This window comes from Pelodiscus sinensis, chromosome 8 (genome assembly GCF_052426305.1).
Source record: "Pelodiscus sinensis isolate ZL-2025 chromosome 8, ASM5242630v1, whole genome shotgun sequence".
Classification (NCBI taxonomy): domain Eukaryota; kingdom Metazoa; phylum Chordata; order Testudines; family Trionychidae; genus Pelodiscus; species Pelodiscus sinensis.
This window is the reverse complement of record NC_143059.1, coordinates 60,207,720-60,221,964: the sequence shown is the minus strand read 5'-3', so window position 1 is coordinate 60,221,964 and position 14,245 is coordinate 60,207,720. Positions and strand designations below refer to the sequence as shown.

The following is a 14,245-nucleotide window of genomic DNA, read 5'->3' as shown; positions in this document are numbered from 1 at the left end:
AACCCTGCCATGAAGTGAGTTGGTGGTGACTGGAAGAACTGGAGGATCCAGCTAGCTAAAAATTAGCTTAAGTCTCTCTCCCAGCCTTTCCTTGGTTGTTCCACATCTGTACTCTGCCTGCATGCACACAGGTCCCCAAAGCAAAGTTCCACGGTGCACAAAGGATGACATATGCCCATGTGACAACATCCAAGCACCTCTCTCTGTACCTATGGAGACTGGGCCCTGATCTGCCTCCAAGGACAACGCACCCTGGCCTATACAATCTGAGAAAATTCAGCCAGAGACCATCCATCCTCTGAGTAGAAGGATGTTACCTACTGTTACTGTACTGGGTAAAAGGTAAAGAACCCAGGATCCAAGCAAAACTCCCACCCATAACAATGGGAGGTTGGCTTTGAGCCTCTTCAAAACACATCTACCTTCCAAAGACTGAGATAAAGGAAGCAAAAGGAACCTTCCATGTTTTAATCAACACATACTAACAAGCACATCAGCCCCACTGGACAGTCCTCGTCTTCGGCCAGCCATATGTCACTATGTATGTTACACATCATGAACTGAGGAAAGGAAACTTACAGACACAAATTACTTTTCTTAGTTATATGCGGATTGACTACCTTATGAATTCTAATACTGTGTCATTATGCAAACAATTAAGTAAATATCTCTGGAAAGTACATTGCTAATGCATCTAAATTAAACAGATTTCTTGTTGGTGTGATTTCTGCCACATCCGAAGAAGTACTTTGGGCAGACAAAAAAACCCAGCTGGCATTGCTAATGAAATTTGGTTCAAAATTGCTGTAATCCATTTTCTGATGAAGTGGCTCAGATGCATTTTGCACAACCAAAAATACATAACACAGAGATAAAAACATTCTTTAATAATAATGTACTTCTGATGAGATGGAATATAGAAAATTACACACTTGGTAAATTCATCAGACTAGATGCAATCAACAGAGCACTGAAGGTCACCTTTTGCCTGCCCTCGGTTAGCTTTCATGAACAATCACCTGAAATGTAATGCTTTGGCTGACTTTTTCATTTGATTCAGATACCGAGATGCTCATTATTCCTTTATGTCGGATGTGGAATAGTTTTAAACTTGTTTACCATTTAGCCCAAATGCATATAAAAATGGGCTATAAAAAGTAATGCTCAGTGAATTACTGTTATCTTGCTTGCTGTTCCAAAAACATAACTACACATACTTCTAAACAGAAGGCACCTTCCATCAAAACAACAAATATACTGTACAGTATTTCACACATGAATTACAGTTTTATCTATCTTAAAGCTATTTCATGTCCTAAAAGAAGGCAAACAGACATCTGCTGTGCTAACAGAGACTAAAAACCCTTCTTTCAGAATGAGATCATGAAATCAGAATTTAAATACAACTGAACTGTATTAATTGTTCTTACCTTAGAAGCCAAAGTTTCAGCACTTTCACGACAAGTCTTTTCAATTTCAAGGTGGTTCTGCATACAATTTACTTCTTCGATAACCATGTGAGAAACTAGAAAAAGGAAAAATGTTTCTTACTAAAAGTTTTTAAAAACTAGTCAGCTGTAATTGACACACTCATCCTGTGATTATGACTACACATCACTCACTTTTAAAAATGGTATTGCTAATTCCGAAAAGCACAGCCTGTATGAATGCATGTACAGTGGAAAGATTATGAAAACAGAATAAGAGATATACTTTGTAAGCAACATTCAGATTAACAATCATGCTAGCAATAAAATTATAGAAACTACTCATCAGTAAAAAGCATGTCATATAATGGATAGAATTTTTAAGTCCAGAAGAGAAAATGTTGGCAATGATCATTATGTATTCATTTTATTGTAATGGCACACAGGAGCTCTAATGGGACCAGAACCAGGAATGTTAAGAAGTGTGTAATTCATTAATTGTGCAGTTGACAAAGTTTTTGTCAACTACACGATTAATTGATAAGGGTTAGTCCTGCAAGCACTCAGTCCCGGCTCATGCCAGGTCCTGGGAGATACCTCTGCTGCAGCTCTGCATTAGAAGTATTTTATGAACTGGGCAGGCAGCCGGGGAGCAACCCAGCTTAGTCCCAGGAGTTGCCCTGCAGTGCAAACCAGGCTGCCTGCCTGCCCAGCTCCTAAAATATTTTGAATGCAAAGCCGCAGCAGGGGTAGCTCCTGGGACCCGGTGCAAGCTGAAATTGAGCCAGGCTGCTGGCCAGACCTCTAAAAAAATTTACTGGGGAGGTGGAGAGGGAGTGTATGTAGTTGATAGCATTAACCAATAAGCTTTTGCTTATTGGTTAATTGTTTAATCAACTATACTATTACATCCCTAACCAGAACTTCATAATACTAGGTGCTGTACAAAGAAAAGTAAGGGAAGGCGAGGGAGAGTGCATCCCTGACCCAAAGTATGAGTTTGTTCAGACCACAGGGCACTCACATGGAGTAGCACCTTACTCCACAAGCATGCTCACTAAATTCAATGAGACCATTCAAGGTATAATGTAGAATTCTGTTACTGGATGAACAATACACCATAAAAGCCATAGGATGGGCATGCAACACAGCATAATGAATACTGCTGTTGAAACTTTTAACTTTGGCATTTCCTGACTTAATTTTATCTGTGCAATCAGAACGATGCAATAACAAAGGTTTTTATATTTTAATTATTACTGGGGGGCTGCGCTCCTTGTTTGTTATGCTCATTAATCCCCTCCTCCCTCCCCCCAACACCCACACCCACACGCGGATCTATTGGCTTTTGCGGCCAGAAAGTGAGAGAACTATGCTCACCAACCGTCCTCTCTTTAGGGGTAGGTGTCTGCCCAGGAGTGGGGAAGAGGATGCAGGAGCAGGAAGGGTGCAGGAGTGGGCTGGGGTTGCAGACTCTCAGCAGGGTGGTGAGTGAGCAGGCTCGGGGCATGGGGTCTTGGTGGAGGAGGTATGTTAGGATGCTGGGGGTGCAGGGTCTTGGCAGTGGGTGTGAGGGGGGCTCAGGGTGCAGGGGCTCAGCAGGGTGTTGAATGAATGGGCTGGGGCCACGTTGGCACTTCAGCCTGCCCCCCCAAGCCAAAACCGCATACCCCCCATCCTCCTCACTCCGAGCCCTGCAGACAGCCTCTTGGAGCACATCCCTGCGCTGCTGTTCTCCTATACGGGAAGGGAAGCAGCAGCCTCAGTGCTTTCTACCCTCCCCCCTCTGGAGGGAGCCCACACATGTGCCCACCATATGGGCTCTGTCCTGCCTCTTCAGCCCCCCAGCTGCTCCTCACTCCCTGCCCCCAAGCTCCAGGCCTATCTACACAGACTTGTGAGGAGGTTGTGCTGCCAAAGTGGTGCAAGCAGGACCTCAGGTGGGATGGAAGGTCCTGAGGGGTAATCTGTGGCCCTGCCACCCCGACCTTAGCAGGAGAAGGCAGCAGGCAGGATTGGCAGGAGCCTGCCCCTCTTCCTCCCTAGGCCACGCTTCCTTCCTCCTCTTGGGCTTTTTTGGGGGGGTTGATTTTCCTTTGCACATGTCAAATCCCAAATGTCTCCAGGCCGTGCAGGAGCAGTAGCCACTCTGCACTCCTGGCATTTCAGAGCAGTGACTCTGCGCTCTGGCAGCAGCTCCAGCCCCAGGTTGCACACAGCGATGCCCCCCAAGGTCTGGCTCCACAGCCTTTGCCTCTCTCGGGACAACAATCCCCTCCCTCGTTCCTTCCCCCACCTCCAGGCTGCAGTGGAAGCCCACAAATCCCTTTTGCCGGCTCCCCTCCCTGCCGAAGATTCCTGCCTCCGCCTCCCCAAACTCCTTCAAACTTTCCCTGCCACAGTAGGGACAAGATCAGTTGGTGGGAACAGTGCCTGTAGACACCGAGTGACATGCTGCCGTCACTCTGTCATCCCACAGGAAACGGTGGTGGTTTTTTTTTTTGTTTGTTTGTTTTTAGAGAGAGAGATTTATGGCTGGAGTTAGTACAGTGCCAGGGACAGAGAGAACAAAACAAAGACTTTACAACCTGTGCACCTAGTCCTGCAAAGATATACATAGTGGGGATGTTAGCATGTACTCAGGCTTATCAGCTATTCCTAACAGTTACATAGCACTCCTGCGTAGCTGCCTGCGCCCTGCACTGCTGCCTCTGATGAAGAGACAGCAGCACTGGGGAGAAGGGCACAGGTGGGAGCCAGTACATGCAGAAAGCTGGTTTTCAAGCCAGCTCCCTGTGTGTACCGGCTCCTATGGAGTTGTCCTTCCTCCCTCTCCCTTCACGGCCTCTATATCAGAGGCAGCAGCGTGGGAGGGCAGGTGGGAGCCGATACAGGTGGAGAACCGGCTTAGAAGCCAACTCCCCACGAGCACCAGCTCTCGCCTGCCCCCTGCGTGTAAACATATAACTGCTAAACATTTCAGCAGTTTCACAAATACATGATTTTTAATATCCCTAATATGTAGGTAAACCCCCAACAGGCACATAGATCCCTTGGTGAGACCGGAGAGCCTAAAATCAGACACAGTGATGATAGTAGCACACATTGGAAAGATCCACATTAGAACTGCTGAGATTATTTCAGAATGATTGTGAAATAGATCATCTGGTTTCTTACATGCTTATATGGTCCCCAGAACCCTGGCATCTAAGCATCTCACAATGTATAAATGTATTTACCCTCAAACCTCACAAATAGGGAAGTAATATGATCCTCGTTTCACAGAGGGGGAACTGAAGCACAGAGTGATTAAAGACCACAGATGGCAGTTAGGTCCCTAACTCCCATTGACTTCAGTGAGAGTTAAATACCAACCATAATCTAGTGATAGAAATGTAGCCGTGTTAGTCTAGTGTAGCTGAAACAAAATACACGATTATGTAGCACTTTAAAGACTAACAAGATGGTTTATTAGATGATGAGCTTTCGTGGGCCAGACCCACTTCACTTCCTCAGATCAAATAGTGGAAGAAAATTGTCACAATTGGTATATTTGGTTGTGACAATTTTTTTCCATTATTTGATCTGAGGAAGTGGGTCTGGCCCACGAAAGCTCATCATCTAATAAACCATCTTGTTAGTCTTTAAAGTGCTACATAGTCCTGTATTTTGTTTCAACCATAATCTATGGCTTAGAAAATCCCCTCTTCTAAGTGAGTTGCCCAAGATCACACAGGAATTCTGTGGCAGAATAGGGAACTGAGTCTGGGTCTCTCTAGTCCCCAGGTTAGCATCCTAATAACTGTCCCATCTTTATTCTAAGGGCTTAATTTTGACACCTTCTAGTGTACTGGGACTCTGCAGCCGACTATGCTGGCTTATTCCTTTCCTTGCACAGAAAGGAATCAAGATTTCAATAAGAAAACAGGACCACTCACAGAACACAACATCAGCTAGAGTGGCAGAATTTAGCTTGAAGGGAGGAAAACTGGAAAATCCATTCATAGTATGTATTGCCAGAGGGACAGAGAGTTAAAACTTACAGATTCATACACTAAAGAAATAGGGGTATTTTCTCACCAGAACAAGCTTGAGAATAGTGATTGGAAACATATTTTCATGCCATGCAGCTCATTACACAGATATAAAACAAGTTAAAAATTGGAACAGGCACTACCAGTGCCCAGATACCATACACTACACAGATTAAACAGTTTAGGAAGACAGCAAAGCACTGTCAGTTGAGAAGTTTCACCATTATTTTACAAATGTGCTTTTAATAATGCTATGGAGTCAATAATACAAGAACATTTTGTTTTGAAATGTAAAGTAACTTGGAAATTATGGGCCAAGTATGTGGCTACAGGTGGAAGGCAGGTCACACAAGCTGGGACAAAGGTGACTGTTTTAAGTCACCTCGACATTCCCTGATTCTGGGACCACTATATGTGCAGGGTTCATTTTCCAGGAAAAATCAAAGTTGCCCTTAGTCTGCTCTAATTTCTACTGACCACCAGCAGCCTGAAAAGGCCAGAACAACAGCTGGATATTTGCAAAACATCGAGGAAACCTGTCCAACAACCTCTACCTATCCTCAGATCACATTCCCTAACTTGGCAGTAGAGAGAAGAACACCACGAGTCTCTCAGTCCCTGTGGAACTGCCTATGCTGGTGTGATCTTTTGTGGCTAGTTATGCTTGCTTTACAGAAAGACTACACTACTGATATGGAGCAAAACAGCTGCCCTTCACTGGAGGATGTGGAGGAACATATTTTAGAGAGGGAAACTAAAGAAATTGACTATTTGTGCTTTTTCTTTTGTTGTTGTTGCATCATAAACTCAGAAATCGAGACGGATGGACATATTGTAAACCCATCAGGACAGAAAGAACCCTAGCTAAAATCCTGCATGCGAAACTAGTTAAAGTTAGAGAACAAGGAACAGGTCAGATAGTACAACTAGAGATTACTCTTGGTTCACTTAAGCTTAATTAACCCGCAATTATGATTAAACTCAGGGAAAAAATTCTCTCCAAATTAAACACAAAAATATATTACTTCCTAAGTCTGCCCAAAGTTCTTATTATGTTAATATTAAAATTCATAAAGCAGCACTAAGTGGCCAGAAACATCTCTAACCTTGACGTTTTTTCAGGGGTAATAATAATCTGCAGCAAATGCAGGCCAGCCAAAAACCACTTAACTAATTAGTAGTTGCAGTCACCGAGAAAACATGAATCAACACTGTTATTACAAGTGGCACATTTGAGTGGCATCTAATTATGACTTGATGAGCACGATACTTGCATTATCAACATTACTACTGCATCCCATCAGGGACTAAAAGCTGCTGATGGCATTGACTGCGAGAAACTCCCACTCAATGGTACAGCAGCACCCAACAATCTCCTTGGCAGGGGCACCCTCACTAAATGACACGTTAAGCGTAATTACTGGTAGACATTGTAAATAAACAGGATTGGAAGTGAAAATTGTACCAAGTGCATAAGACACAATCTGACACATTGGAAGTGGCAGCCTTAATTGAGAGTTTCTTTGACTGCTCAAGATCATTTCAACTGCATTTCTCGGAGGACAGTGATTATAACTGTGGAGACAGACGGCATAATGGTATCAGCACTGCTGACAGAGCAGTGAATTAAATTGTATCTGCTGTTGTGTGAAAGCCTTGATGAGAGGTACAGATCCTTAGTGGTCTTATCATTATAACACAATGGTCATGTTGTCATCAACCTTGCTGGCTCCAATTGAAAAGAAATGATTGTGTGTTGAAGCTTGCCCCCCCACCACCATCTTCTATCTCTTGTGCTGAATAGAACCAATTTTCAGAGAGCTATGAAATCACGCAATAGGGCCTAAAATGCAGCTGCTTGGCATACAAACGGGGCCCCATTAAACTGGAATCACACACAATATGTGTTTATGCCAGGAGAACAAATAGAAGCTGAGTACAGGCCAAGTTTATTCACAGACACAAAGCCGGTGTAGCTCTTCATCAATATAATTGCCTTTTATATTGTCATTTAAATAATGGGCTCTATTATTGCCTTAAAATCCTAATATTCCTGGCATTTTATCACTGTGTTTACAAGGTATGTTCTTTAAAAACCTAAAAGGAAGATAAAGGAAACCTATAAAATTTTTACATCCAGTATTACTTTGAATTTTAAGCCTTAACTACTTGACATTTTTGCCACTCTCTGGTATTCACAGTATCGTAAAAAAATAAAAAAGCAAGAGTCTGCAGTTTTTTCCACAGGAATGATTATTTAAGAACATCCTTCCCTTATGAAGCAAATATACAAGATCATTTTAGGTGAGTAAAGGTTATCATTTTTAGATTAATTTGCTATAATATATTTATGAGCAATTATGCCCCCCCCTCCAAAAAAAGTTTAAATTAAACTTAGTCTCACACAGCATATTTGTGTGTGTGCTTTCCAAATCCTGTATTCCTAATGCTCATCATGCATTGACATAAAGCAGATGTAACAGACCAAAATCCTATTTTAATGGTCCCTTATGAGGAGCTATTCCACTAGGATACTTCCACTCCCATTAGCTGTGCTTTGTTAGTTCTCGACACTATACAGTGTCAATAAAACCATTACCATAAAAAGTGTAAAATTGGATCGTGACATTTTTCACAGGATAAAATAGGACTTGCTATAAAAATTACCAAGGGACTGTGGTGTATAGTACTAGAATGCTTTTATGCCATTTCTCTTTTACCAGCTTGACTCACTTCCCTCTACACACACACACAAAAAAAAAAAAAAAAAAAAAAAACACACCACACGCACACACCACCGCTACTCAGTTTACATGGGTACAACTATTCAGTTTACATGGGTATAATTCCAGAGTAATTCAACTGCGTTATACTGGGGAGACAAAGCAGAATTTGGCCAGTACGTTTTGAGAGCTTCCCACCTGAAGATGGCTTAACTGAGTTCACGGATTGAGTCAACAACTGCTGTGCTAGCATTTAACCTGATGCAAGCTGAAATGGTGTGTGATAAACCTCTTTAAAACTGGGCTTTGAAGGAGAAAATGCAATTGAACCTGAACTGCTGCATTGTCCAGGGTGCACTGTGAAGCCAAGTGTTATTCTTGTAGGTCTTACTCTAAGAGTTAACATTTCCATTGAAAAAGCCTACTTACTTTTTTGAAGCTCTTCAAGTTTTCTGAATGCCTCATCTCGCTCTTGTTTAATTTTGTCACACTGCATAAGGGAAGAGAAAATAGGAATTCAAGAAGAGCTGCAAACATAGTTGTATAATTAATTGTATGTGTAATATTCATATAAAACCCTAGGAAAGAGGGTTAAGAAAGACAAGGAACCTATACACCCATAGCTGTTTTGCCCTCAGCCCCTAAAGATCTGTGAAAAGTAAGTTGTTTCCTGAGATGTTTGACATCACAGCTGACTAGAGTGCAATCAGTCTTGTTTCTATACTGTAGTGTTACTGAAATGAGCACAGCTAGTCTGCAATTATTTTAGGAGTGTCACTTTGTCCGAACCAGGTGTCAGTAAATTCTAGCACACATTTTACAATCATAGAAGTAACATTAATGGCATGTGAAATATACCGTATATTTATCAGCAACACCATCTACTTTTTTGCACTTTTTCCTTGATTTCTGTACAAATCTCTCTCACTTGGGGGATTTATACTGCTGCCCATCCCCACAGCACCCGAGTGCTTTCCATGTAAACTCAACAGCAATAGTGAATTCCCTAGTGCACTACATAAAGTCTTTGGCACCTCTCTCTTTTTGGTAGAAAAACCATTCAAAATTGGCATGGCGGTGGAGAGGTTGCGGAAATAATTAAAATCTCTCTTTGGGGGTTGTTTCAGTTTTAGAGCAGAAGAGATGTGAGTGTTCTGAGTGTCATTCTTATGATGGAAATTCTTTTTAAAAGGAGAAGAATCAAATGAACACTTAATTGGTAACTTGCCACTACAGCTTTCACAACTCCATATAATAGATGTAATTCCAAGAAATAATGAGCACAGCTCATATGACACACACTGTAAGTGATCATCCAAATCATGGAAAACACATGACTGTATGAGGAAGAATGACACCATTACAGAGAGAACTTCATGAAATCTTTCCACATAACATCTCTTACATGGCCAATGGAAGCAGGCAACATTCTTATAGCTGTGCTGGTCCCAGAAGATTAGAGACACAAGGTGAGTAGGTTATATTTTTTATTGGACCAACTTTTACTGACAAGAGTCATAACCTTTTGAGCTTATATAGAGCTCTTCTTTAGGTTTGGGACAGAACAGCTCTGTGTAAGCTTCTCTCTCTCATCAACAGAAGTTGGTCCAATAAAAAACAATAACCCACCCACCTTGCATCCTGAATGCTCAATGTAAGTACATTCTATCTCACAGGTAGGACTGCAGTAACTAACGATGGAACGGATTCACCAAATCAGTATCCTTACAGTGTAACTACATCTCCAGATTTCATGTTAAACATTTCAGATGATCCTGCCAAATTAAAAAAATATATTTTTGAAAATAAATTGTGTTTCTATTTTCAATTTCCTCACTGGGGACCCCACTTTCAGACAACTGAACGTGGAGCTCACAGGAACAAAGGGCCTGATCCAAAGCAGACAAAAGAAAATTGGAATCTTTCCATTAACTCCAATGGGCTATGGATCAGGCCATTCCCACTACTCAGCTGAGGGGGAAACCAGGGAGGGAGCTAGGCCTCAGCAAAGGCTGCAGAAGCCACTTTTGGGGGCATCCTATGAAAAACATGAGGAAAAGGAGCTGCAATGAGCAAGCAAGTGCCTATCTCAGTGAAAGTAGCTGCAGGGTGGGGAGGGGATAAGATCCTGCCTCCCACCTCCCCCTACCCTCCCTTCTTGCAGCAGGGTCAGCTGATGATGAGGAAAGTAGTGAAGCCATGAAGGGGAAGAAGAAAGCAAGCTGCAGGGACTGGCAGAGAGCTGGGTGGGGTTGGCAGTTTCTCCATGTAACTGTAGGTTGCTGGAAGAAAAGCAGAGGGGAGAGAATAACCCGCCCTAAAGCAGCTAAAGAGGGAATGAGGGAAAATGGATGAAGCATTGTCTGGGTACCTTAGGGGGTTTTATTGATACGTAATGTCCAGGGATGGCAGTTTTATAGAAATTTTGGTGGTGCTCTGAATGCCCAGACTGTACCCCTCCCCACCCAAGCTCCCCCTCACCTATCTAAGGCCTTAGGAGGGAGTTTAGATATGGGAGAATGTTTGGGGTGCAGACTTGGGCACAGAGTTTGCGTGATTTGTTTACGCTTTGGGCTGGGCACGGGATTGGGGTCCAGGCTCTGGGAGGGAGTTTAGGACAGAAGTGGGTGCCCAGGAGAGAGTATGGGGGTGCAGGGAATTTGGAGGTAGGAGGGGATGGAGTGGGGGAGGGTGCAGCACTTAACTGGGACGCTCTCTCTGGCAGCGGCTCTTACCATGTGTGCTGCTGCCTGCACGCACCGCGTTCACAGCTCCCACTGGCCACAAGGAACACCCACCTCTCTCTGGAGCTGCAGGGATGTGCTGGCAGCTGGCACTCTAACTCCGCTGTGCTGCCGGTGGTGGTGGCAGGGGCCCCCTGGGACATTTTAGATTGCGTGGGGTGGCAGGTGGAGCCAGGGAGAGACCCAGCGAGGAATGTAAATTCCTGGTTAAAAAGTTAACTGGTTAAACACTATATCTGGGGGTATCCTAGGAAAAACCATGAGGAATAGGAGCTGCACTGAGCAAACAATTGCCTCTCTCAGCGAGTAGCTGCAGGGGAGGGGATCAGACGCCTCTTGCAGCACAGTCAGCTGCTTCTGATGAAGGTAGTGAAGCCAGGTAGGGAATGGAGAAAGCAAGCTGCAGTGACTGTCAGGATGAGGTTGGTACCTTCTTCTTGTAACTGTTGGTTGGAGGGAAGCAGAGAATAACCAGTCCCAAAGCAGCTAAAGAGGGAGAGCCAGCAAGGGGGAAAAGGCTGAAGCACTGTCTGTGTACCTTAAGTCACATGGGCAGCAGGCTGCTCCAGCCAGGCTGGGCCACCAGTTAACCAGTTACCGGGTAAGCATGCCAGTATGGCTACTTACTGGGTAACTGGTTAAATGTTTACATCACTAGTCCCAGAACTAAACATTGCTAGAGTAGGGCTCACAGGCTAGGAATATTCCTGGTTCCTCGACACCATGAGCCCATAAAACTCACTTCTCTGATAATGGCTGAATGTTTTCCCCAAAAAAGGAAGAGAGGGAGGGAAGGGAAAGGAAAGGAAAGCAACACCTCAGTTTCTATTTACTAATAATTAATCTAACATCTTGTTGCTTCTTCCCCTCCTCTCAGTTTTTGCAGCAGGAAGCTTCTGTCCTACCTCACTTTAGGAGAGCGGCCTAGAGAAGGGAAGTGGAGAAAAGCAAAATTTTTGTATCTTTTTTTAAAACTGCTGTTTCACTTGTCACCCTCATTGAAGAGCAACACTGCCTTGCACAGGGATTCTGTGTGATCTACTCTTAGCTAATGATTAATACTGTAGAGCAACGGCACATTGTACTGCCACACTTCATCCATGGATTGCAAAATGCTTCACAAGCTGTTTGCCTCAACTCCCAGGGAAGCATTATTACTGGAGTTGTAACTATGTAAAGAGATTAAGGGCCTGATCCAAAGCCTAGTGAAAACAACGGAAGTCTTGCAATCGAGTTTAAGGGGAAGCGGTTTGGATCCTTTATAACTTGCCCAAGGTCACACTGAGTCACTGCCAGTCAAGATTAAGACCCAGAAGTCCCAATACAGTCTCTGGCTCTAACTGCTAGATAAAACACCCTCCAAATCTTGTAATGAGAAGCTAATGGCCCAGTCCTCCAGACTTTCTCTCACAAGGCCGGTCTTTGCATACGCAGTCCCACTGAAGCCTACTTAGACATATATATTCATATGTGTGTAGTTCTAAGGCAAATCTTTACACACACAAGTAGTCCCACTGAACGCAATGGGATTACTCATGTGCGCTGTTAGTCATATCTGTTTGCAGGATTGAGACTGCAGGCTTGACTCCTAAGTTTGCAAACAATTTCCATCCTAAGTCATAATTCTCTCAAGATTTCATTTGTTGCTGCTGTGCCTCATGACAAAGGAGGTTTTACCATTGATTTCAGTGAGTGCAGCATTGAGCACACTGACTTCAACCATGCAACCAGATCTACACAGTTAGTCCCTCCACAGCCAGATTCAATCCCCTCAAAGTCCCATTGAATTTATTATGTAGATCATTCCATCTCCCCTGCCCCACTCCGTTTCTTAAAATGAGGAACAAAAACTGTCTTCATTTACTTGCTTATAATACATTTAAATTAGCTAATCAACCTTGTGTTTAAAAGAACACCACACTTAATTTTGGACATTAAATCTAAAACTGACAGTTGCTTCCAAAACTACTATTGTTTCTTCAGGGTAAGCAAAACAAAAAGTAAAATAAAATAAAAAACACAATAACCTTGTTGAAAGAGAAACATTAAAAATACATACTTTATGTTCATATCAATAGGCATCAAATGCAAGAACAGAAGTACATAAGATTACCATTAATGTGTAAAGTCTATCACTAATTGTAATTATATAAGACATTCTTGTGAAACAAGTTTAAAGTAGTTCACCAAATTTTCCACTGTCAGTATTAACTAACATTTCCCATTTAACAGTTAGGGCTGCCAGATGGTTGAAGCAAAAATACTGATCACCTGTCCCCCCTTCCCCCCCCCCCCAAAAAAAAAAACACTGGGAAAAAATTCTGTTGAAGGAAAAAGGGGCAGGGGGGGAGAAACCAAAGTTGTTAAACAAAAAAAATAAAATAAAACAGCATGTCCCCTTTAAGAGTGAGTGCAGGGATAGGAATAGGGGAGAAGTTGAGCACTAAGACCCAGGGGAGTCATTGCTTCCCCTTGGTCTTTTTGCCGGCAGCCATTTTGTGCCAGCAGCCTTGAGGAACCAGGTAAGCATGGGGGCTGGGGTCAGGAGGGCTCGGGGGGAGGAGGAGGGAAGCCGGGCGCTGAGTTTGTAGGGTTTAAATTTGTGCCAGGCGTGTTTGTAGGGTTGCCAGGTGCCCGGCATTTTCGCCTCCTGGCTGGGGGGGGGGGAAGAATCAGAAAATACCGGACATCTTAGGTGTCCGGTATTTTCTGAATTTTTTTTTTTTAAATCAGAAAGGAGGCGAAAATACCGGACACCTGGCAACCCTAACAGTAGCCATTACAGGATAAATGTTTAGATATTAAAATCAAAATGGATACATAAGAAGTCACCAACATGCATGAGTCACCAACATGCATAAGGCTTCTTTGCTATAGTAAAATATGACTTTAAGGCATATGTGTTTATGTCGTCAGTTGTGTAATATTTATAGTGTCTTTGTGTTTTTTATTAAGCACTGCAGCAAGTTATGATATTATATAATTGTTGCTTAGCAACTCAGTCTGAATTTCTTAGCAAGCAAATAAAAATCTGTTGTTATTTTCAAGAATTAGATCACTTTAGTTCAATTTACTGAATTAATTTTATGTTAATTTTTCTCTAGGACCTGATCTTTCAAAAGCTGGTACAGGTACAAATCATGTTAAAGAGATGTGGCGAATGGCTAAGAGGGAGGTTAAAAACATGTGCAATTAAATAACCATGTACCCACTGAAAATGTCAGCAGTTACAAATAGGGTGGCAGTCTGCTCCCCATACATACTGGCTCCCACCTCCTGCCCCGCGCTGCTAACTCTGATACCGAGGCAGCAGCTTA

At 43.0% G+C, this 14,245-nt stretch overlaps 1 protein-coding gene across 2 annotated transcripts in view; it reads right to left on the bottom strand.

Moving 5' to 3' along the window:
• The window catches only part of SHTN1 (shootin 1), a 109,317-nt gene that overhangs the window by 73,746 nt on the left and 21,326 nt on the right, over window positions 1–14,245 (bottom strand). For both annotated transcript variants that reach the window (XM_075935385.2, XM_075935384.2), the window contains exons 3-4: window positions 8,614–8,674; window positions 1,431–1,525 (exon numbers count right to left, since the gene is read on the bottom strand). In XM_075935385.2, coding sequence (XP_075791500.2) covers window positions 1,431–1,525; window positions 8,614–8,674 — 156 coding nt within the window. The remainder of the gene's footprint in view (window positions 1–1,430; window positions 1,526–8,613; window positions 8,675–14,245) is intronic.